General features: G+C 42.1%; 2 protein-coding genes across 3 annotated transcripts in view; one reads left to right on the forward strand and one right to left on the reverse strand.

Moving 5' to 3' along the window:
- The window catches only part of Adam10 (ADAM metallopeptidase domain 10), an 83,954-nt gene extending 79,181 nt beyond the window's left edge, over positions 1-4,773 (forward strand). For both annotated transcript variants that reach the window (XM_069995315.1, XM_069995316.1), the window contains exons 15-16: positions 818-944; positions 2,529-4,773. In XM_069995315.1, coding sequence (XP_069851416.1) covers positions 818-944; positions 2,529-2,623 — 222 coding nt within the window. In that variant the 3' untranslated portion in view covers positions 2,624-4,773. The remainder of the gene's footprint in view (positions 1-817; positions 945-2,528) is intronic.
- An 8,728-nt stretch (positions 4,774-13,501) lies between these two features.
- Lipc (lipase C, hepatic type) overlaps positions 13,502-25,592 on the reverse strand; it is a 79,916-nt gene continuing 67,825 nt past the window's right edge. The window contains exons 8-10 of the mRNA XM_069995319.1: positions 20,256-20,373; positions 18,317-18,535; positions 13,502-13,900 (exon numbers count right to left, since the gene is read on the reverse strand). Of these exons, the coding sequence (XP_069851420.1) occupies positions 13,783-13,900; positions 18,317-18,535; positions 20,256-20,373 (455 nt within the window). The 3' untranslated portion in view covers positions 13,502-13,782. The remainder of the gene's footprint in view (positions 13,901-18,316; positions 18,536-20,255; positions 20,374-25,592) is intronic.

Here is a 25,592-nt window from a genome sequence, read left to right on the forward strand (position 1 = left end):
TTAGAAATTTTGAATGAGTTTGCCAGCATTTAAAAATAGATTCACTTGAAGAAATAGGCATAGGCAATGATTTTCTGAATAGCACTCCAATTGCTCAGGAAATAGCAAGAATTGACAAATGAGATTACATCAAATTAAAAAGCTCTGCACATCAAAGGAAACAATTTACCAGAATGGGGAGATAACATAGAATGAGAGAGAGAAAAAGAAAGCTTTGTTATTCAATGAACAAAGGATTAATATCCAGAATATATAGAGAATTCAAAAAAAGTAAACAACATGATAGTCCAAATAATAAATGGACAGATGAAAAGATATTCTTAAAAAGGTATAAAATACAAAGACAAATCCATGAAGAAGAAATATTCAACATCCTTCGCCATAAAGGAAAGGAAAGGAAAATTTCATTGAAATTCCATCTCACTCCAGTCAGATGGCTAGCAAGAACAAATGATGGTGGGAATGTAAATAATGAAGCCACGGTGGAAGTCAGTATGGAAGTTCCTTCTGAGTTCACCTTTCTTTACTTTTATTTTTAAGTAGTTGTACAAAAGAATTTCAACGTATCACTTTATGAGTACAATACATTTTGATCGATGGTGTCCCTTCCATCATTCTCCCCCTCCTAGTTCCCCTTTAAAATGATAAAACACATTCCTTTTTCCTTTTGTGTCCCTCACAGCTGGCACTCTGCCACTTGAGCCCTACCGCTAGTCCTAAATGTTCTTTAAAAATGGAGATGTGATATGTTCTGTTGTACATTTTATATTTTAGAATATTCTAGACTTTTTAAATGGGAAAATCTGTTTGTCTCTAGGCTCACTGGTGGGCAGTGTTACTTATGGGCATCGCCCTGATCATGCTAATGGCTGGATTTATCAAGATCTGCAGTGTTCACACCCCAAGTAGTAATCCAAAGTTGCCACCGCCTAAACCACTTCCAGGTAAGGCGTTCCAGCTAAGCATGTGCTTCCACCACTCACAGACATTGAGCAGGTGCAATTATCGATGAGTCTTTAGTAGCTAATGTTATAGAACTTTCTCCTAAAGAGCAAATTGTTGCGTGAATGACTCAGCTTGATGTTTTAAGTGTGCTTTTTATCAACCCCGTCAACCAAATGACTGCTAATTTAATGCTAAACATCCAAACAATTCTTACAACTAGAAATCTTGACTTTTCTTGGTATTTGTTTTCTTGTTTTATTGCATAATGCCTTTCCTTGTTTTTATTATATATATATATATATATATATATATATATATATATATATATATATATGTATATATGTATGTATATAAATGGTAGTTAAGCTGCTTTAAAATGACAGGTCCTTTCTGTTTTAATAATTATGTTGATTTTACCGCTTTTAATCTCTGTGCTCTTGAAATTATTTTCTAGCCTGGAAGGTCCTTTTCCCTATGGCTCAGTGAAGCCTGTAGGCAGTGCAGATGCCAGTGTGTAGGAGAGTTTTAGGGTAGGCACCTTCTCATCAGAGCCTCAGGTATGCTGCTCTCAGGACACCTGATAGTATCAAGTGGTGAGCCCTTGAGCTGAGTGACCGCATGCCCCTCCTACTTCCCAGGAAGGAAGTCTCTTGTCTTGTCTCAGGCCAAGTCTCTACCCCACAGAAAGAACTTCACAATTAAGGATGTTCTTTAGGTTGCTCTGTTTTCCCTTGTGGTTACCTGTTTTAGGGCAAGGGAGCCCGGAAACCATGTTAGGGAACGGGATTTAATTGGGGATCAGAGGAAATATGATTTTGATAGCATTGCTTTTCTTAAGTTTATAGGATTAGCACCCTGAACTTGGGTTAGTCTTAAGGGATTTCTGAGGACCAGCTCATACTTTTGGTACAATGACCAATTACAGTTATTTTCAGTGAAATCAAGATTTTATTGTGAATTGGTTTTATTTTATTGGGGAAAGAGCTGTTGGTAGACCCAGTAAATGAAAAGTGCTAAGACTTTCATCCTGAAACTCCTGAGCAGGCTATAATAGTCAGTTGTAGCTCCTGTTGTACACACCAGTGCATCAGAGGTGAAGTTATTTGCCCAGTCACTTAGTAGATTCCTTATTGAACAGCCTATGATAAATGCAGGCCTTCCAAGGGCCATTTACATAGAATTTCATTCCCTCAACTAATTTTGAGAGCTTTATACAGCCTCGGGGCTGACTGTGCCCCCTGTGCTAGGTTCACTTATGACTACTGAGTACTTGAAACATGGCTAGTCTTAATTGAGTTGTACTCTTAAATATGAAACCTCTAACACACTTCAAGACTTAGGAAAAAAAAAAAGGAAATACCTCACTAATGATGTTTTATATTTGAATACATCTTGAAACGGGATATCGTGTGTTAAATGCAGCAAATACCGAAACGATTTCACCTGGTTGTTTCATTTGGCCTCTAGACAGTTTAAAGAGTCTCTGGTTGCTGGTTTGTGTTGGGCTGTGCAGACTATAACCCGGCGCCGGGAAGAGCAGCTCATAGCCAACTCACCTTTCCACCTCTGTTCGTGACTTGCAGGCACTTTGAAGCGGAGGAGACCTCCACAGCCCATTCAGCAGCCCCAGCGACAGCGGCCCCGGGAGAGTTATCAGATGGGACACATGAGACGTTAAACTGCAGCTTTTGCCTTGGTTCTTCCTAGTGCCTACAATGGGAAAACTTCACTCCAAAGAGAAACCTATTAAGTCATCTCCAAACTAAACCCTCACAAATAATAGTTGAAGAAAAAAAAAAAAAATGGCAAGAGATCATGTCCTCAGACCAGGTGGAATTAACTTAAATCTGAAAGCCTGAAAATTCCAATTTGGGGATGGGGTGGGGTGGGATGGCAAAGGAACTCAATTTTCTTATGGACAATATTTTTAACCTAATGGCACAAAGTCTTAGAATATCATTCTGGGCCCGTGTTTCCTGTTCTTCGCTGCTGCGTTGTCTTCACTTGCAGTCAAACTTGGCTCTCGATAGACTGATACCACAAAGTGAAATAGATCTATTTTTTTTTCAACTGCCAATCACGGATTGGAGGCTCGACCACCTCAACATTGGAGACATACTTGCCAATGTACATACCTTGTTATATGCAGACATGTATTTCTTACGTACACTGTACTTCTGTGTGCAATTGTAAACAGAAATTGCAATATGGATGTTTCTTTGTATTATAAAATTTTTCCGCTCTTAATGAAAACAAGCAAACAAACAAACTTACTGTTTAATTGACATACTCAGGATAACAGAGTGGTGGTATTCAGTGGTCCAGGATTTGTAATGCTTTCCACGGGCAGTTTGGAACCAAGAATCAGTTTCCCTTTTCCTTACGCTGGAGTTGGTTCTTCGTGCATTTTCTCCCTTATGGAATGGCTGCCGTGAGCTGGAGGGGCTGTGCTGGGCAGAACAGTGGAGTGTGGTCAGACTGGACATCCGCATACCGCTCACAGCTAGCTCTTCATGTACACGTCTGCTTTCTGCTTACAGATATGTGATGCCTCCTAACCCGATTCCTCTTTTGAATTGCTTAGGTGAACTTGGATTTATGCTTTGGTAGCAGTTCTATCCGTGAACCGATTTCTTTTCATTTGTAGCCTACTTATATTTGTATTTTTCATCTATCTAAAGTATGCTAATGTGCTTTTTGTTTGATAAGGAAAAGAGAAGCTGTGTCTTCACAGAAACATTTGAACAGGTTTTTCAGCATATTGTCACTGATCATGGCTAACCACTACAGACAGGAGTAGTTCAAGTTGTAGATAGGCCTTCTGATATTCTTTCCCTGAGATCCTTTAATAGAACTGAAGGCAAAACAGCACAATGTCCCATTCCAAATTTATTTTGTAAGCAGATGTAAATAACTGGCTTTTTTTTTTTTAAGAGAGAAAGCAAAAGCATTTGATGTATTAACAGGCTTATTGCTATGCAGGAAATGGAAGGGGCATTACAAGAAACTTAAGCTTGTGACATTATTTACTGCTTCTGTTTTCCAGCTACATCATTTCAGTTAGAAATAAACAGCTACAACTTCCTTTGCTTCACATAAGAGGCAGAATTAGGGAAGGCTGAGATTTCTATGGTTTGGCTTTTTTTTCCCTTCTGTTGTTGCTGTTCCTTCCTTTTTCTTAAGAGTATAAGGTTTACACAATCATTCTCATAATGTGACGCACGCCAGCAAGGCCAAAAAATGCTAGAGAAAATAATGGGATCTCTTCCTGTTAACTTGTACAGGATGTGGTGACTTTTTTCAAAATACAGCTTTTTGTACATGATTTAGAGACAAAATTTTGTACATGAAACCCCAGATAGACTATAAATAATTCTCGACAAACCAGTAGGTAGATATGTATGAAATTGCTTTTAAATCATTTAAATGCCTTTGTTTTTGGACTGTGCAAAGGTTGGAAGTGGGTCTGCATTTCTAAACTGGTGACTTTTATTCTGCAAGAGTTCTTAGTAACTTCTTGGGTGTGGTAGACTTTGAGACATGTACATTTTTTTGCTTGTAATGTTATCCTGTGGTAGGGTTTTGGTGGGGACAGACTGCTCTGCTTTATTTTTGAGTCTAAGTTAAATGTGTTCTGAAAGGAGATACATGCACTGAACTCTTTCCACTGCAAATCAAGATGTGGTAAAATGCAAAGATCAAGAGACATGAGATCTAATACTACTGTCAGTTTAATGTCCACTGTGTTTTATACAGTATCTTTTTTTTGTTCACTTTGGAAATTTTTACTAAAAATTGCAAAAAATAAAGTATTGTGCAAAGATGTAAGGTTTTTTGAAACTTGAAATGCATTAATAAATAGACTTGATGAAATCAACTTGAAGGTTCTATGCTCTTTGAACCCGGGAACTGTCAAAGGAGTTCCCCACAGGCAGCTTCCCCTTCCTAAAGGAAAGACATCATTATGCAGATAGACCGCTCTTCCCATACAAGTGTAGGTAGCTTTATTTGTAGTTTGGAGTCCGTGTTTTTTTTAAAAGGACATTTTAAAACATTCAGTCTCAGCTGCTTTTCACTATATCTAATCAATATTCAGTACTTCTCTTGGAGGAAGAGCTGAGTCATACTGGAAACTTGTGGTCTTATTTTATTTTTTGAAACCTGGAATGCTAAGTACTTCATTTGTTTTAAAGGTCTAGTTTAGCCAGGTGTGGAAGCACATGCCTGTAATCCCAGCACTCAGAAGACTCAGGCAGGTGGACAGTGAGTTTAAGGCCAGTGTAGGCTGTCTAGAGAGCACCTGGTTTTAAGCATCTAGAGCTGCGATGTAGCTTAGTAGTAGTATTTTTATTATCTATCATGCACAAGACTCTGGTTGTAGTTGGAGGGAGATCTAGCTGAATACATTTAAAATTTTTTGATCCAAAGTTTTCCTGTATTGTCAGAGTCAATGCAAATAAAAAGCTGACAAGTACTACCTAGAAGAGGAATTATATGCTTAAAGTAGTACTCTGTTTGGAGAAATCTGCCCCAAATTCTTTTTTTTTTTTAAAGACTAAATGATTTACATCTCTTGAATAAGTAAAGGTCCAAAGAAGAATTTTATTTATTTTTTGTATGTGACAGGGTCTCATTTTGTGGTCTAGGCTGGCTTTGAACTCATGATCATCCTGCCCCTACCTCCTGAGTAGTTGGATTTCAGGTACTTGTCACAGGTTCTCAGCTTGCAATGTTTTAGTATTAGATTTACTTTGTTAATTGGGGACCACCAAAATGAATATATTACATCTAGTTAGTCATGAAACTTTCCTTCTTCATTAATTGAGATAATTACCCATTTGTCATTTTTTCCTATAATTATTACAAGTCTGTTTGGAACTTTGTTTGCTTTGGGGCAGTTTTCTAAGTTTAGGCACAAACTGACAACAAAATGTTTACTGTTTCTGGACTTAAAATATTCTCCATAGTGTCAGGCTGTTGTTTTCAGAAAGATTTACTTAAAGAAAAGATAGTTTTAAGCTGGTCATCGGTGCCTCATACCTGTAATTCTAGCTACTCAAGGCTAAGATCTGAGGATTGCTGTTTGAAGCCTGCTTGGGCAGGAAAGGCTGTGAGACTCTTATCTCCAAATAAACTATTCAGAAGTGGCACTCTGGCTCAAGTGGTAGAACACTAACTTTGAGCCAAAGAAGCTCAGCAACAGAACCTACACCCCGAGTTCAAGCCCCAGTACTGGCAAAAAAAAAAAAAATAGCTTTATGTGGTTCATCTTGGGCTTTTTTGTTTTGTTAGTTGGTTGGTTGGTTGGTTGGTGTCTGTACTGGGACTTCACTGAAAGCTGGTGCTCTATCACTTGAGTCACAATTCCCCTTCCAGCTTTTTGGTGGTCAATTGCAGATAAGACTCATGCGCTTTGCTTCGTAGGCTGGCTTTGAATCAGTGATCCTCAGTCCTCAGCTTCCTAAGTGCAAGGATTGCAGGCGTGGTCTCGTTGGCACCCAGTTAGTTTCAGCATTTCATATTCTTGATTAGAAACAATTGATGCTAGACACTGATGGCTTACACCTGCAATCTTAGCTATCGACAGTTCAAAGCCAGTCTGGGCAGGAGAGTCTGTGAGACTCTTATCTCCAGTTAACCACCAGAAAACCAGAAGTGGTTTTGTGGCTCAAATGGTAGAGCACTCACCTTGAGCTGAAGAGCTCAGGAATAGTGCCCAGGCCCAGAGTTTAAGCCCCACAACTGACCACCACCACCACCAACAACAAAGTTGAAAGTTAGGCATACTGGTGTTCATCTGTAGTCTGAGCTACACTAGAGACCGAGGTAGGAGTATCACCAAAGTCTATGAGTTCAAAACCAACCCGAGCAGCAGATCAAGACAAAAACCAAACAAAGCCCACCATCCATTGGTTGAACTTTTTCCATTTATTATTAGTGTAATATTTCCATTACTGTTTTCTGGAATCAACCCTTAAGATACAAGTGGAGCCCTTCTGTTCTATCTTGCTATATTATTTGTCTTAGATATATATACACAGATGAAGTACTGTTACATTAACAATTTATGTACTTTATAGTTGGTAAGCTTTTCTCTCCTACAGAGAACAACCAGATACTAGGTAAAAATAGAGGGCTGAGTAAAATATTTATTCAGTTCTGCTCTTCTTTGAAATCTCCACTAAAATGATTGGGATAATACCATGAGGACAAGATGAATGGAAGAGGAGAAATGAATGAGAAGAAAATTCTGGAAATTGGGAAGCAGATTGAGAAATCATGTCTATCTTGGCAAACCCACAAAAGCCAAATCTGAATGCAGTGGAGACAGAATGATACAATTGGCACAGTTAAGATTTGTGGACAAGCCTGGTATGGTGATTCATGCCTGTAATCCTGGCAATTTAGGCTAAGGATTGAGGTTCGAAGCCACCCCAGTCAGGAGAGTTCATGAGATGCTTATCTCCAATTAACCATAAAAGCTAGAAGTGGACAATGGAACTCAAGTGGTAGAACCCCAGCCTTAAGTGAAATGGGTAAAAAATAGTGCCCAGGCTTTGAGTTCCAGCCTTGGGCCTTCTTGCCCAAGACTGAAAGCATAATATAGACATTCATAGTGTATGTCCGTTGTCCTAATGACTAAATATTTTATTCTATAGTTGTATTTTGGGGGGGGGGTCTGGTCATGGGGCCTGAACTCTGGGCCTGGGCGCTGTCCCTCAGCTCTTCAGCTCAAGGCTAGCACTCTACCACTTGAGCCACAGTGCCACTTCCGGCTTTTTTCTTTTTTCTTATGTGGTGCTGAGGAATCGAACCCAGGGCCTCAGGCATGCAAGGCAAGCGCTCTACCACTTAGCCACCTTCCCAGCCCTATAGTTGTATTTTTTATGTTAACCACTTCCTCGATATTTAATAGAGACTAGATTGTTGATTATTTTTTATATTCCTGTGTGGAAATCCTAAGCTTAAAAATAAATTCCCAAAAAGTGGAATTTGGGAGTTAAATATTTTTTTATTTTAAAGATCATTGATAGAAAAGTTAGAATATTGTCTCTTAACATTAACATACAGGAATAATCTTTTTAACGAGTGCTCCCTGCATTAAACAAAAATCTGGGGGTGAATCGAAGTCATAGAGACTCGGAACTGTTTTCATTTTAGCAGAAATTCATGGTAATAACTGATATTCCTAATGATTTTTTTATAATGATCTTTTTAGTGGAGTTAAACTTGAACCAGTCAAGCTAACATAATTAATTATATTCTGCTCCAGTTACAATGAATAATTGATTTAGACTGTTAGGGTGAATTTTGAAGCGATCAGTCACTCAGCAGTCTTAGCAAGAGGCCATAGACCCTTCCTTGCTTTCTAATTTGTGTGTGGCTTGGTAACTGTTAAGGGAAAATAATTATTTTCTGCTAAACATAAGGACTATGGTTAGGTTATCCACATTAAACTTGGGTGTCTCACTTGGGAACAGATGTTAAAGTACAGTTAATGTACGGTAAACTAGATTCTTCTACCCTTTCTTGTTTAAATAATAATGACCCTTGGAGATGGAAATGTATCTTGAAAAAGATAACTTAGAGTTTGTCTTTTTAGTCAGCATGGAGAAGTGAGAAAGAATTTGTGTGGCGTAGGATCTTATAGGATCTATGAGTTCCCCATTCTATGAGTTGTAGAGGTCATTTTGGAAAACATGAAGCCTGTCGATGTTCACAAATTAAGTCGTTTCACATGCCATTCTGACTGTGTTTTCAGTAACTTCACTTCCAGCTTTTTGGTAACCAGTTGGAGAGAACAGTTATGGAACTTTATTGCCTAGAGCTGGTTTTGAACCTCAGATCTCAGCCTTCTAAGTAGCTAGGATTACAGGTGTGAGGTACCAGCTCCCCTCCCCCACCTTTGAATGTATTTTAGTATCCTTTTCTTCCCTGACTTTGGGGTGTGAGTTTTGTGTTTCTAAGCACCAAAGTGCTGGGTTTATAAATTAGTCATTTCAATATGTTGTGTGTATTTAGTTTATTTAGTTTGTGATTGTCATTTGTTTTTGTTTTTCATACTTACCTATTAGCAGCATCTCTAAGTGAATCTGGCCTGTTAACCACCTTGTTCCCTTTCTAGCCCAAAGCCTTCTCTAGCCTGGTTTGGAATTCTGTAGCTCCTAGTGGATGCAAATGTTGACAGGTATGGACCAGTTCCTCAATCCTTTGTGGGTCTTGAACTCAGGACTCTGGGTACTGTCCCTGAGCTTCTTTCACTCAAGGCTAGCACTTGAGCTACAGTACCACTTCTGGCTTTTTTCAGGTTTGTTTTTTGTTTGTTTGTTTGTTTTTTAATGGTCAGTTGGGGGGCCTGAACTCTGGGCCTGGGCGCTGTCCCTCAGCTCTTCAGCTCAAGGCTAGCACTCTACCACTTGAGCCACAGTGCCACTTCTGGCTTTTTTCTGCTTATGTGGTACTGAGGAATTGAACCCAGGGCAAGCACTCTACCATTGAGCCACCTTCCCAGCCCCTTGTTTTGTTTTTAATGGAGATACGAGTCTCACGAACTTTCCTGCTCAGGCTGGCTGAGTAGCTCGGATTACAGGAGTCAGCCACTAGCACCCATCCAGTCCTCTTCACCAAGCAAGGCCTCTGCTAGATGATAAGAATAAAGTAGTGAATGTCACCATGGTGAGGCGGGCATCCTGGAGCTCATTATACCATTAGCCAAATCATCATGTGAATCAATATGCAACCCCATAAAGGATGAGTGGTTGGAAGCAGTCTTCAGTGACCCAGAGGATTCTCACACAGAAAGAATCAGGACCTAGAAATTGCTTGAGCTAAAATCTAAAGGGTTAAGAGATCCAATAGAATAAATAGTGCTTTTGATGTAGATTGAAATTAACTACTAGACACTAACTTAATTTCTCTCAGGGGAAAAAGGCAATACATTTTGTTCTTGTTTTTATTACCCGTAAGCAGCCATTCAGAAGTATCGGTTTTTGTTTTCAAAATGATCTTTCTTCACTAGGTGCGGTGACTCACATGAGAGGCAGAAGGTAACAAGAATTGCACATCTCAATGGTAGAGAGAACATCTGCCTGGCAAGGGTGAGGCCCCTGGGTTCGAGCCCCTATACCTCCAAATAAAGAAATAATGAGCTTTTCATTTTTGCTTCTCACTCTCTTGTTTGTACAGAGCTGGTGAGCTCAGTGGTAGATATCCATAATTGATGATTCTTCTTAGGATATTGGCCCAAGAGTCTGGGAGCTGCGGAAGGTCTTAGCCTTTGACCTTTATCATGATTATAATAAGTCTGGGCTAGGACAAGTAGCCTTGCTCCTAGGATGGTCCCCAGAAATTCTATCATCCCATTCAGCTTTCTTGGCCCCACCCCCACAAACAAAATCCTGACTCACCAAGCCAAGCTCTTCATCTAGATACACTCAAAAAGAAAGAAAAAGAAAAAGAGGACTTGAACTTAGGGCCTTGTATGATCATAGCTGGTGCCTTCCTACTCCAACTTACTCTGATACCCTAGTACTGACCCCAACTTACATTCTTGGAATAAAACCTTCCATGGGAACAATATATTTGTGTGTGCGCACCAGAGCCAGTCCTGGGGCTTGATCTCAAGGCCTGGGTGCTGTCCCTGAGTTTTTCTCACTCAAGGCTAGCACTCTACCACTTCAGCCACAGCCCCACTTCTGGCTTCTTTGCTGGTTAATTGGAGATAAAGAGTCTCACAGACTGTCTTGCCCAGGGTGACTATGTACCATGATCCTCAGATCTCAGTCTTCTGAGTATTAGCGTTACAGTCATGAGTTACCAGCCCCTGGATACAATACATTTTTTAAAGATTACATTGCTGAATTTCCTTGCTAAGACTATTTTTTTAATTGCCTTTATTTTCATAAATGAAATTGGCCCATATTTTGGGGAAGGACTGTTATTTTCATACTTTGATACTCTACAGCTTTTCGTTATGGTCTTAAATAGTCTGGATAACATTATGATGATCTTTTTAATTTTTTTTTTAATTAGAGAAAAATTCAGCTGTGAAACCATCTGGTCCTTGTGCATTTGCATGTAAAATTCTTAGAATTTCAGCTTTCTTGTTTATTGCATGCAACATTTACTACCATTTTGTGGTGTGGTGTGGTGTAGTGTGTGTGTGTGTGTGTGTGTGTGTGTGTGTACACCAGAGAGGCAGAGACTTACATATAATAATGAGTAAAATAAAGGCATAACATTAAAGTACAGGAGAAAATCAAATGCTAACTGAATTCTAATGATTCTTTCTAAGGCAATTGAAGCAAAAGCACACATTTATCATGGAGAATAAGATGAAGCGACAGGAATGCTAAGTAGGCTCTGTTCAATATTACATTTAGATATAACTCACAAATGAGGTGGGGAGGAAACTTAAATAATTCGGTCAATGGTCAAGAGAAACTAAATTGGAGAGTGGTAGTAGTTATTTCCCTCCCTAGAAATACTCTTCTTAAAAATATATACTTAAAGGCTAGGCACTAGTGTTCATGCCTGTAATCTTAGCTACTGAGGAGGCTCATATCTGATGACTGTGGTTCGAAGCCAGCATAGGCAGAAAAATCCATGAGACTCTCCAATTAATCAATAAAAATCCATAAGTGGAACTGTGGCTCAAGTGGAAGAGAGCTAGCCTTGAGCAAAAAAGCTAAGGGACAGCGCCCAGCCCCCGAGTTTAAGCCCCAGTGTTGGCACAGAAACACAAAAGCAAAAATTAACATGCTGCTAACAATGGGAAATATGCAGCTCTCAATAATGATGATAACAACTCAATAATATAATAAGGTAATACAACTCACGAGATGTTGATTAGCTTTCAGGAGGTATTCTTGAGTTACAAGATTGATTTACTCAAAAGATGGAAGGTGTGGTCCCATGAGATTTTGTAACCCCTAGCCTAGTGCAATTCTTGCATATGTGGTGATGTTTGTACAACTAAATCTGTGCTAGTGCTCATATAAATATAGCCCAGACAATTATGGACAGTACCAACATCTGATAATGATAGCAAATTGGCTCACATATAATATAGTTATGGAAAAAATAGTCAATGATAAATTAGCTAATAAATCTATCTTCTATTATAGCATTTCACGAAAGGCAAATAATGAATGCCGAATGTAGTGTCTCAGATGGTACCAGATGCTCAAGAACTTTTCTATACTTATTGGGATATTCAGATATAATCATTTCTTATTCCAGTGTTTGAAGTTGTGTACCAGAAACATACTTACCATTTAAGAGGTGAGATTTGTCAGGCACGAGGCGGGGGGGAGGGAAGGGGGGGTTAATATCACACCTGTAGTCCTAACTTCTCGGCAGGCTGAAATCCAGAGGATTGACATTCAAAGCCAGTCTGGGTAGAAATTCAATCTGGAGTCCATGAGACTCCTATCTCCAATTAGCCAGCAAAAGTCAAGTTGGAGGCATAGCTCAAATGGTAGAGCTCCAGGCAGGAGCAAGCAAGTGCCTGGTCCTGAGTTCAAGTTGCAGTACCATAATGTGCATGTTTGCGTGCGTGCATAATGTGCATGTGTATAGTCAACACAAAGTTGACTATAAAACAGCATATTGTGTTAGTTGACTGATTTACAAAATGGACTATGGAAAATGGTTCCATGCCAGCACCATGCTGTGAAATTGATGAGGCCAGTGTCTTTGACCCCCGATAGGGGATTAAGTGCATCATCAAGACTCTACTTTTCATGACCAATCACTTCCCAAAAGCTCCAACTTAATAGGCACACAGGCTTCAACAAAAGAAATCTGGGGAGCACTAATATTCAATCTGTGGCAGATTCATTGAGATATTCTGAAGTTTTCATTAGCTTTGTTTCAACCATTAGCAAGAGTAGAATTGCATTTATTCAATTAATAATCAACTTTCCAGCATTTTCTGTTTTCACTGTAGTTTAGAACTCTGCTTCTGTTTGGGGCCATGAAATAATTGTGTGATTTGCATATTCATTTAAATTGAATTTTTTCTTTTGGCAATCAGTGTTGTCTTGAAAGGTGTATGCTTTGGCACACACAATTAGTGATTCATTAGAGTTTTTCTTTATTGAAATGTGAGTTAGAGATTTTTTTTTAACATGCTTCAAAAACTTGTCAGAATGAAGGAAGTGTGGGCAAATGCACTTAATTGGGAAATGCTTTAAATTAGAATAACAGATCTGAGATGGCTCTTACATTTGTACTTATTTGCATATATTAACTTTTAATCAGAGATAAAATTGGGAAACTTCTAATTTTACTATTACTTGAAAATAGCTATTTAATACAATTTTGAAAGCTTAGTTTATGTCAATGAAAGATACCCCCTCTTTAAGTTTAAACTTCATTTAAATTTATGGAAGATTTTTTTTTTCACATGTGAAACAAGACTATCATTTATTTTCAAAAAGTCACATGATGTTAGACATAATATATGCATGAAGTATCACATACTCCATCAACTGGAAGGAAGTTATGGAAGATTCTTCATGTAATTTTGGTTTCTAAATAAGACAATCACTGCTGGTGAGAAATAAAATTATTTTATTTTAGTGCCAGTCCTGGCGCTTGAACTCAGAAGCTTGAAACCTTGGCTTTTTTTGCTCAAGGCTAAAACTGTACCACTTGAGCCATAGCTCCACTTCCAGCATTTTTGGTGGTTGATTGGAGATAAGAGTCTATGGACTTTCCTGCCTGGGTTGGCTTCAAACCACGATCCTCAGATTTCAACCTCCTGAGTAGCTAGGATTACAGTGAGCCACTGAGCTCCTGGAAAGATTCATTTATTCTTTGTAGAGGGTCTCCCTAAGGTCTTCTGTTCTTTCGCTTCAATTTTTTCGATTTTACTTCACATTTCATGAAGACTTTCTCCTGGTTTGGGTGGAGTTGTAGATCACTGGTGTTTTCTGAGCAAAATGTCATTCTGAATAGACAACATAAAACAAACACGGCATTAAGTTTTACAGGCAGCTTATGGAAACGATCCTTTATCAAATACTACTTACAGTATTTGATCGTGTAATGTGGTTTTTTTTTTGCATTAAATTCTTATGTTTGAAAATATCTTTTAGAACTTCAGAGAAAAATAAAACCTAAGTGAGTGAAAACAATTCTTCCTTTTTTTTTTCCTTCCATAGGTTGTGGGACTTGAACTCAGGGCATGGGTGCTATCCTTGAGCTTTTGTGCTCAAGGCTAGCATTCTACCACTTTAAGCCATAGCTCCACTTCCAGTTTTCTGTTGGTTACTTGGAGATAAGAGTTTCATGGACTTTCCTGCCCAGGCTGGCTTTGAACTGTGATCCTCCAATCTCAGCCTCCTGATTCGCTAAGATTATAGACATAAGCCACCAGCACCTAGCTTGAAAACTATTCTTGAGAATAGGACCGTGCCTGAATGATTTCAGTTCTGTAATCGTTGAAAGCCCTGGAGGCCTTCATCCTTCCTTCTCCTTGACAGGGTGTAACAGAGACTCCAGCGTGAGAGTGGCGTTTTCTCTACATCAGGACTCCAGGGCTCAACTCTTCCCTGCCAGGCAGGCTTACTGGCCCAGCTCTCCTTAGTTGGACATGTGCACAGCTATTGCTAAAGGGTCTAGGCAAGAGGCCACTGTCTGCTGCCTTTGCCTCGTTCAGCCCTGTGACTCTGCTTCCTTGTGTTGGTGGAGTCCTGGACATGGATTTTGAGTGTTCACGTGGTCTGAGGATGTCATTTGATATTAACTTCAATTCTATCTGCTATCTGTATTCTATCTTTGTATCTCTAGCATCTATATGATCATCTCTGTATGATAGATTGATAGGAGACAGATAATGAGTGGATGAATAAGATATATGGTGATGGTAGATAATGGATGGATAGATGAATAGATATATAGATAAATAGGTAATGGATTGATAGAAAGGTAGATGATAGACCATTGATTAATAGGTAGATAATGGATAGAGGAATGAATAGATAGGTATATGATAGATAGATGATTGATTAATAGGCAGATAATGAGTAGAGGAATGGATAGATAATGGATGGATAAATAGGTAGGTGACAGATAGATGATAGATACATAGATAGATAGATGCAATCTGTAATAGCTTGAGACTACACACATGAGCCACCATACCCAGTTACTCTGAATGTTCTGATGTTTTCCATTGTTACCAATAGTGTTTTCAAACACCTTTTCATATCAGTACATATAAATCTATTTTATTTTTCATTACCTGTAGTACAATATTCCATTGTTTGGAAGTACCGCAGGGCATTTAGCATTTTCCTGTTGATAGATACTAGGTTCTCTGTACAGTTTGGGAATAATACTGTGACAAACATTTTCTATGCTCATATCCTTTGTGCATATTTTTGGAGCACATGGATAAATAACCCAGAAATAACCTATAGATGCCTAAAATAAGATTCTGGATCAAAGTATTTTATAAACTATCATAAAGTACAATTCTTTCCATAATTAAAATTTCAATAACGTAAGTTCCATGAGACTAAGGGCTTGTTCTGTTCACTTCTATATTTGTTGACATGATAGATACCTCACTAAGATTTAGTTGAATGAGATTTCCTTGGAAGCTTCTAGGATATGCATTGTTAATAGTTCTTGAGAATGTCCATTCCTTTACACTTTCAACCAATCCTAGATCTTAATCATTTTTAAAAATTCTGTTGAAACTAATGGCAACCAGAGACAGCATTATAGATTGTGTGCGTGTGTGTGTGTGTGTGCGCACACACGCACGCACACGTGTGCACACACACTGCTATTAAGGCTCAAACTCAGGGCCAGGGCACTGTTACCTTTTTTGCTCAAGGCTAGTGCTCTACTAATTGGGTCACAGTTCCACTTTTCACTTTGTGGTGGTTAGCTAGAGATAAGAGTCTCACAGACTTTCCTGCCTGGGCTGCCTCTAAACTATGATTCTCAGATCTCAGCCTTCTGAGTAGCTAGGATGACAGGTGTAAAGCACTGATGCCTGACTTTCCCACCCCGCTTTAAGAAGCACCTCTCCCAGCCAAGGAAGGACTGGATGCATCTAGCATTTGATGCTTAGCCCGCAAGTCTGCTAGTGAGGCCAGGACTGATGGTGGAAGGAGCTGGGAGAAATGGGACATGGAAACAAATGGCCAGTGAATCACAGTGAGGAAGTTGTGGGCTATCAACCATTGGCAATGACCCTGAGCTGTATGACTGCCAAGGGCCACTCCCAAGGGTAACTGGGAAGGCTAGGGAAAGATGTTTGCAAACACTTTGTTTAGTCTCCTCTACAGGATACCAGTCTCTTCCCTCTCCTCTTCCTTCTTCAGGCCTTCAGCTTGTGCATAAGTGTGGCTAGCAGGGTTTTGCATCTCGTTACCTTGCTAGATCATACCCACAGAGATGTCATCCCAAACAGGGTGCTGGTGGCTCATGCCTGTAATCCTAGCTACTCAGGAGGCTGAGATTTGAGGATTGCAGTTCAAGCCTGGGCAGGAAACTCCATGAGACTCTTATCTCCAATAAACCACTCAGAAAACCAGAAGTGGCGCTGTGGCTCAAGTGGTAGAGCGCTCGCCTTGAACTGAGGAGCTGAGGGACAGCGGCTAGGCCCAGAGTTCAAGCCCCATGACCACCACCAACAACAACAAAAAAGAATTGTCACCCATGCTGACAAACTGCTCTCTAGCTAAGAACTCATAGAGAGACCTGGCTCAGAAGCAGTAGTTAGTCTTGATTGCCAGGAGGGCAGAAGTCATGGGAGAAGAAGAGAAGATGTAAGAAGAGTGAAACAGTTTTGATGTTTCTCAGCTTGATCAAGAAAAACCTGCTGGAAGACGGCACACTGGGCACTTAGCAGTTGCCAGGATTTGGCATCCCTGGGAGATCAAAATCTCAGCTGGTGTTCATATAAGGTCAAAGAATGTAAGTCTACCATGGGCTGGCTCTGGGCAGGAACACCCAGGGCTGAGGGAGGTGTGAGGTGCAGAGATTAGAAGCACCCCACATCCCATCCCAGCGGAGAGAAGCCAAAGGGACAAGTGGATTTCCTGGTGGAGAAAGATGGGAGAGGAGAGGTGAATTTCCTGAATACAAAAGGGCCAGACAGGGAAGGCCTTGGGGGAAAGCAAAGAATGGAGAAGACAGAGCTACAGAAAGGCATGGTTGCCATGGCAAAATATTGAGCATCTCTCCACGCTGTTGGAAATATGTAGGAGTAGCTCCATCTCTCCACTCCGTCCTCCACCCAGGCCATCCTCATCGCTAGCGTCTGTGGACACGAGTCTCTCCCTTCTTCCCTCCCTCCATCCCTCTTTCTCGTTCTTTCTTTTCTTTCTTTCCTTTCCCTTCCTTCCTTCCTCCCTTCTTTCCTTCCTTCTTTCTCTCTCTCTCTTTCTCTCTCTTCCTTCCTTCCTTCCCTCTCTCTTTCTTTCTCTCTCTCTTCCTTCCTTCCTTCCTCCCTGTCTGTCTGTCTTTCTTTCTCTTTCTCTCTTTCCTTCCTTCCTCCCTCCTTCCCTCCCTCCCTCCTCCCTCCTTCTCTTTCCCTCCTTCCCTCCCTCCCTCATGTCTTCTTTCCTTTCTTCCTTCCCTCTCTCCCTTCCTTCCTTCCTTCCTTCCTCCCTTCCTCCCCCCTCCCTCCTTTCCTGTCTCCCTCCCTTCCTGTCTCCCTCCCTCTCTCCCTCTGTCCCTCCCTTCCTTCCTTCCTTCCTTCTTCCTTCCTTCCTTCCTTCCTTCCTTCCTTCCTTCCTTCCTCCCTCCCTCCCTTCCTTCCTTCCTCCCTTCCTTCCTTCCTTCCTTCCTTCCTTCCTCCCTGCCTGTCTCCCTCCCTCCTTTCCTGTCTCCCTCCCTTCCTGTCTCCCTCCCTTCCTGTCTCCCTCCTTCTCTCTCTCTCTCTCTCTCTCCCTTCCTTCCTTCTTCCTTCCTTCCTTCTTTCCTTCCTTCCTTCCTTCCTTCCCTCCCTCCCTCCCTCCTTCCTTCCTCCCTCCCTCCCTCCTTCCTTCCTTCCTTCCTTCCTTCCTTCATGCCTGCCTGCCTGCCTGCCTGCCTTCCTTCCTTCTTCCTTTCCCAGTACTGGCCTCAAGCAATGTCCTTGAGCTTTTTCACTCAAGGCTGGTGTTCTACCACTTGAGCCACACAACTCCACTTACAGGTTTTTTCCCCCTCCTTAATTGCAGCTATGAGTCTCCTGGGCTTTTCTGCCTAGATGGGCTTCGAACAACAACCCTCAGGTCTCAGCCTCCTGAGTAGCTAGGATGACAGGCGTGAGCCACCGGGAGCCCAACTCTATACTGGATCTTTGAAGCACAGTGATGTTCTCTTCCTGTGCTTCATGTGAGCAGGAATCGCTGTGGCTCACCTTCGTTGGGTGTCCCCGTCCTTGGCTCGGATGGTCTTCAGAATGAGGCCCGGGTTGTGGGAGGCTGGGCCCCAAGGTATAATGGTTTGCATTGTGTTCCAGACATGGGCCCACACTGCCCTGGTTTCCCACTTGACTTTGATGACGCTCAGCTCGCCGATATCCAAGTCCACAGTGGTGAGGAAGCCATAGGTTTTATTGCTGATGATGCGTTCGCCCCTTGAACACATGGAAGAAGCAGTGAGCCCTCTTCACTGTGGCACTGGGATGGGTTTAGTTGAGCCTGGCTGACTTGGGATGGGGTTGTTCTTTGTTTAGGGGAGGTTTCGTTTCCCAAACGGGTGTTGAATAAACTAGTAATGGAGATGGTGGTGGGAGGCAGCAGGTTAAGAAGGGTTTCCTGGCAGGGAGCTGTGGCTCAGGTCTGTCATCTGGCTCAGGTCTGTCATCTTATTTACTTAGGAGGCTGAGATCTGAGGATCGTGGTCTTAAGCCAGCCAGAGCAGGAAAGTTTGTGAGACTCCATCCATCACCAAAAAGCTAGAAGTGGAGCTGTGGTTCAAATGGTAGGGTGCCAGCCTTGAATAATAATCATTTAAAAAAATCTCAATGACGGTGCCTAGACCCTGAGTTCAAGCCCTAGGACTAGGGCACACACACACACACACACACACACACACACACACACACACACACACACACACACACACACACACACATTTCCCTGGTTAATAGAATTGGGAAACCATATTATTTTTTGTGTTAGCATATATAAAAATATACACCTGAGACTTATTGCTAGCATGGATCTAGTTGACTTCATTAGCATGGCTATTTCTTCATTGCTTCTAGAAAAAAGTATCTGCCCACCCCAAACAGGAGACAGTGGAGTTTAGGCAATTCTTTTAGATAGTCTCTCTCTCTGACTAGTTCACACACACACACACACACACACACACACACACACACACACACACACACTCCTCTCCCTAGTAGTACTTCTCCCCACCATATAAATAAGTAGAAACGTCTAGTAAAGCAGCAATGCACAAAGGTATTAGATAAAAAGTCACCTAGAATAAGGCTGCACCAATTTAGAATATGACATCTACAGACTTGAGGTACTGTTAAAGTTTTGCTCGGTCATCTTCAAGACCTTATAGGATCACAGCATTGAAAGAACAGCTAGATGATGCCCAGGCCCACCATCCAGTGCTACCCTCCTGGGGATGGTTATGCACCTGCTCAGCCGTGAGCACCCTACGGGGGAACTCCAGCCCTTTCTTGCTCTATTTTTCAGGTAAGGTCCTGTTTTTGTCTGGGGTTAGCCTTGATCTTATTATTCACACTTTCTGTGCAGCGGAAATTATAAATATGTATCACCATGCCTAGCTTGTTGGTTGAAATGCAGGCCGGCTAACTTTTGGCCCAGGCTGGCCTTGAACCACGATCCTCCTAATCTCTGCCTCCTGAGTAGCTGGCCCAGTTCATATGTATTTTCTAGCTGGCAAAGCTGGGGAGTCCGCTGTGTTGTGGACATGTACGTACAGGGGAAGACAGATTGGAAGGCTGGCACTAGAGGCTGATAAAAATACCAGTTGTTGTTTTTCCCCCCTGAATCATGGTTTCCAGAACTTACTAGAAAGATGCCCAGGGGCCTTGTGGGTATCTGCTCTGCCCTCACAGCATCTTCCTGCCTGATCTCCTTTCTGTATGGCCAACTCTGGTGATGCCATCTCTGACATTACTCTCTACACAACACCTGCCACCAACCTGGGGGGGGTCTATGACCCCAGAAGCCTGAAGAGGGTCCCAAGGGGCCGGGGCTGCCATCAGCCAGGAAGAATGGTCCTGTGTGGCCTGAAGTAGAATCTAGCCAGAGCCCATAAGAGAAAGAAGCCTGCTGTCACCAACCACAGGATGACCCGGATGTACTCACAGGGTGACCCGGATGTTATGCTTCTCTCCTTTCGTTCCAAGTAGTGACATGCTCAAGCTTGGTTCTATTGGTTTCCCAATTTCATTGATGAATTGGATCTTGAATTGGTAGTGATTAACTAGAGAGAGAGAGAGAGAGAGAGAGAGAGAGAGAGAGAGCACAGGATTTGATTTTTGAAAATATTCTCTCTGAATTAATTTATAAATTATTTTTCTGAGGTTTGAACTTAGGCCTCCACTCAAGCTGAATCTCCAACTCCTTAAATTTTTTTTTCTTTTTCTTTTTGCCAGTATTAGGGCTTGAACTCAGGGCCTGGGCACTGACCCTGAGCTCTTTTTGCTCAAGGCTGGCACTCTACCACTTTTAGCTACAGCTCCAAATTCCCAATTTTCTAGTGGTTAACTGGAGATTAAGAATCTCCTGGGGCTGGGCCCCAGTGGCTCACACCTGTAATTCTAGCTACTCAGGGGGCTGAGATCTGAGGATCACAGTTCAAAGCAGGAAAAGTCCGTGAGATTCATCTCCTGGGGACTTTCCTGCCTGGGCTGGCTTTGAACCACGATCCCCAGATCTCAGTCTCTTGAGTTCCTAGGATTACAGGTGTGAGCCACCAGCGCCCAGCATTGTTGTTCATGTGGCAGTGCTAAACTGAGTTTGAATTCAGAGCCTTGCAACTTGCTAATCAAGCATTCTACCGCTTGAACTATGCCCCCAGACCTTTTTTGCTTTAGGCTCCAACTAACATTTTTTTTTCCGGGTTAGCCTCAAACTGCAATCCTCCTGATCTCTGCCTCTTCAAAAGCTGTGATTACAGGCATAAGCCACTGTGCCTGCCTGGTGGGAGGGGACTCTTTTGAGGACCACACAGCTGGTTGTAAATAGCATGGCCAATGCAAGACCAGACATCCTAGCTCTGGAATTTCATCTTTATAACATTTTATACTGGGACTAAAGAAGTTGAAATGTGAAAAGAGATTTCAATTTTTTTTAAATGTCATAGCAATTAGTAAGAAAAAAACAAACTAGGAACATTATTCAGCCACAGAAAATGTTTATGGAGTAAACAAGATTAATTGCCTGGGTTGTTTCAGAAACCCTGAGTGCTCAAATGATTCCCATACTCCAGTCTCTTTAAGTAGCTGGCACTATAGAGGGACACTACCCTGCTCGGCTAATGATTATAATTCAGATAACTACCATTTCATGCTTGGCTAAGTCATAGATTTCAAGCTTATTGCTTCACTCGGTTTTCTTATTTCTCTGTGCACACTTCATTAGATGCTCCTTGATTTTCCTTCCTCTACCACTCTGCAAAGAAGCAAGGCCCACATCAAGTCACTGGATCTATGTCCTGTGGCTTACTGGTAAAGAAGGGCAATCAGATGTTAGTCAGCTGATCCTGACTTCATACTCCCAACCTCGTGCTTCACTCCCAAGAAGCCATTAGACAAGGTTTTTGGAAATACTCCAATGCTTAGAAGTGAGACTTAAAAAAAAAAAGCTTTCCCAGCCTATATGAAATTGTATATCTAACAGGAGGCACAAATGTAGGGAGGAGAATTCACAGAATTCTCAGAAATAGTAACCCTGGAGACACAGAGAGGCAATTTTCTTCTTTATGCTTTTCTACAAGATCCATGCTTTCTTTAAAAAAAAAAAAACTATGTATTTTAATTAGGCTCTTACTGGAAAAAGCAAGGCCTTTGAAAATCATTTAAAAAGAAAGTAAGAGGATTCTGCTTATAATCCTAGCTACTAAGGGGAGGTTGAGATCTGAGGATTGAGGTTCAAAGCCAGCCTGGGCAGGAGAGTCCATGTGACCCTTATCTCCAATTAGCCACCAAAAAGCTGGAAGTGAAACTGTGGCTCAAGTGAAGTGTAGAGCACAAGCCTTGAGCCAAAAATTTGCTCAGGGACAGTGCCCAGGTCCTGAGTTCAAGCCCCACAAAGAAATAAAAGCTTGTCTGGAGGCATGACTTAAGTGGTAGAACACCAGCAAGAAAGCTGATGGGAGCAGAGGCTCTGAGCAGTGTCTTGACCCTGGAAGGAGCTTGCACTTGGGTGGCAACCATAGCTCAGATGACCTGCAGCCTCTGCCTTGTCTCATGTCGCTGTCCATGTCCTAGGTCCTGAAAGCAGTCTTGATGAAGGATCATGTTTCCACAAGTCCCAGTCTCCACGATGCCATTAGGCACCCTACGGAGCACTCCATAGGACAGGACACACCACATTAGACCCCCATTATCACTAGGAAGAAGGATACCTTTCCTGCTCTGCATGACATTGCATACTAAGTGCTTTAGGCACCTCCCCATTGCTCTTCCTAATAAAATGCGGGGATGGCAACATGTTGGCCAGTCTCCTCTTGGCTATGGCTGCCATTCCATCCACTCTCTGCCCTGCTCTGCCCAGCTCAGTAGAGCTGCATCTCCCACAATCCCTTGGGCTGATCTTCTCACAACCTCTTGGGTTGCGTCTCCCACAATCCCTTGCTCACTGGTTTCTGGTTGGGTTTGGCCACTGCTGAGGTACAAGCAGGAGATCAGGGCAGAGGAGAGGAGCTAGGCCCCCATGATTAACAGGAGCCTCTCCTCCTGGCTTGGCTGCTTTTCCCTGGACTGCTGTCTTTCTCTGATCCTCCCTCCTGCCCTTAGATTTGGGGTACAGACAGACATACAGACAGACACACACACAAATCAGCCCATTGGGGTTGCTTCTCTTCACCCCTGCAAAGAGTCCCACTCCCTCTCTTCCACTCAACCAGGCTCTGTGGGGCCCTGTTTTCTGCCGAGAACTAGGTTAATATGGTGCCAATGGTCTTAGTAAATTACAGACACGGAAGTTGAGATTTATAGACCTATAGTTACCCTGATTAGTAAAAAATGGAACAGAAGTTGAACCAGGTACCCAATTGCAAAAGATCCCACCCATGGCACTCTGATATTTGCAAGCTGGGTATACCCTTTGAAAGGAATGGCAAACATATGGTCTTAAAAAGAAACTTTTGGTCAGGAGTTGAGTAGAGTGGCTCATGGCTATAATCTCAGCTTCTAGGGAGGCAAGAGGTAAGAGAAACCTGGTTTGAGGACCAACTTGGGCAAACGTGAGAGACCTTATTTGGAAAATAAATAAAGTAGAAAAGAGCTGGGGTATGTGGCTCATGTGGTACAAAAACCCATCTAGCAAGTGAGAGGCCCCGAGTTTAAGCTTCAATATTGGCAAAAGGAAAGAGTAAACAAATTGAAAACTAAAAGGTGCAACCAAACCTGCTTCCAAAGAAACCAATGACAAAGTACCTGCCTGATGCTGGGACATCTATCCTTGTTTCTCCTTATGGCTGGGGCTTTCTTCCCTCCCTCCCTCCTTCCCTCCCTCCTTCCCTCCTTCCCTCCCTTCCTCCCTCTATCCCTCCATCCTGTGTCTCCTGAATGACTAGCACTGTTCAGGGGATAAATGTTTTCTCTCTCTGTGTTAGAGATGTCCATTTGTCTTCCCTTCTTCTTCCTTTCCTTCTCTCCCCTCCTTCCTTTCCTCTCCTTCCTTCCTTCCTTCCTTCCTTCCTTCCTTCCTTCCTTCCTTCCTTCCTTCCTTCCTTCCTTCCTTCCTTCCTTCCTTCCTTCCTTCCTTCCTTCCTTGCTTTCACCAGTCCTGGGGCTTGAATTCAGGGCCTGACCTTTTGTGCTCAAGGTTAGCCTCTATCACTTGAACCATACCTCCATTTCTGGCTTTTCACTGATTCATTGGAGGTGAGAGTCTCATAGACTTTCCTGCCCGGGTTGGCTTCAAACTGCAATCCTCAGATCTTAGCTTCCTGAATAGCTAGGATTACAGGTATGAGCTACCTGTGCCTGGCTTGTCTTCCCTTTTCCTAAGTGGTGGAGGAAAAAGAGGAGGAGGACGTGGATTTCCTTGTCTGACATGGCTGTGGTTCCACCATTCTAAGTCAGCTGGGATGATGGCAAGGCCCTTTAGTTTGCATAGTGAGAAGAGAGTATTGCCCGGCCCCTTAGGAGCCACAATGGGATGGGTCTTGAATAGGCATTGCAACCTGCAAAGGAGTGGTGTGGGCTCTGGAGAGGCTGAGCCAGCTGTACCCTGGGTGTTCAGAGAAGCAGATGGGCAGAGTGGAGGCTATGTGGTGGCCAAAGTGCCACCTTAAACAGGAGTGTTCCATTAAAACAAAACAAAAAAGCCGGGCACTGGTGGCTCACAGCTGTAATCCTAGCTACTCAGAAGGCTGAGATCTAAAGATCACAGTTCAAAGCCAGCCCAGGCAGGAAAGTCTATGAGACTCTTATCTCCAATTAACCCCAGAAAACCAGATGTGGTGCTGTGGCTCAAAGTGGTAGAGCACTAACCTTGAGCGAAAGAGCTTGGGGACAGTGCCCAGGCCCTGAGTTTGAGCCCCATGACTGACAAAAAACAACAAACCAAACCAAACCAAGAAAACCCAGGTCCATGCAGGAAGCAGACTAAGCTGCTAATGCAGTCACGTGGGGGAAATCTCAAACTAAAATTTAATTTTTCAACATGAAAATGCCTTCAGTATTAAGAACCGATTGTCTGCTCTTATTTTGATCGGTATAAGCATTTTTTCCCTTAAAAAAAAAAAAAAAACAACCAAAACCAAAAAACCTGCGTCTCCGGCAATGATGCTATTACAAAGATTAAGGCGGAGAGCCTGTGATGTCTCTCGCTTTTACCTTATGATGTGTTTAATTAGGATATGGGGGTGGGGGAGAATTCTTTTGATCCTGTAGCTGCAATGCTCGCTGGAGTTCTGGCAGGAGAAATGATTTTAGATCTTAAAAGATGAAAGGCACGAAAGAATCCATTAACCCAGAATAAGAGCGGGAGACTCCATCCTCAGCAGAAATGGGGATGGGGTGGGGTGGGGGGAATCCTGGATTCGAATTCTGCAAGGACCTGAGCAGTGCTATTTAATAAAGAAAAATATTCCATGTCTTTGTACCATTCAGCCACTGTGGGAATTTATGAAAAGGGAGTGCCTTGTTCTATTTTCTCTCTCTCTTTTTCTGTGACTTATAAGTTAATGGCTTTGGGAGATCTTATGACCTTCTTCTTCATTGCAAATATACATACATACATACATATATATTTTTTTCTCTCCCTCTGGGTGTGGATTTTTCTGCCATGAAGATAAAAGAAATGATATCTCTGGAGTCTTCCTAAGTATGGGTTTTGAGTGCAAGTGCTTCTAACTTCCAGGAAGCTCAAGTTCATGACCTTGAGTATCTGCTGTGGTTTGAATATTGCAATGGATGGATGAGAGGCAGCCAGTATTGGGGGCTGGATGTGTTAACCCAGAGCAGGTGG

Source organism: Dipodomys merriami, unplaced genomic scaffold (assembly GCF_024711535.1).
Source record: "Dipodomys merriami isolate MVZ:Mamm:240054 unplaced genomic scaffold, mDipMer1.0.p SCAF_48, whole genome shotgun sequence".
In the NCBI taxonomy this organism is placed as follows: Eukaryota; Metazoa; Chordata; class Mammalia; order Rodentia; family Heteromyidae; genus Dipodomys; species Dipodomys merriami.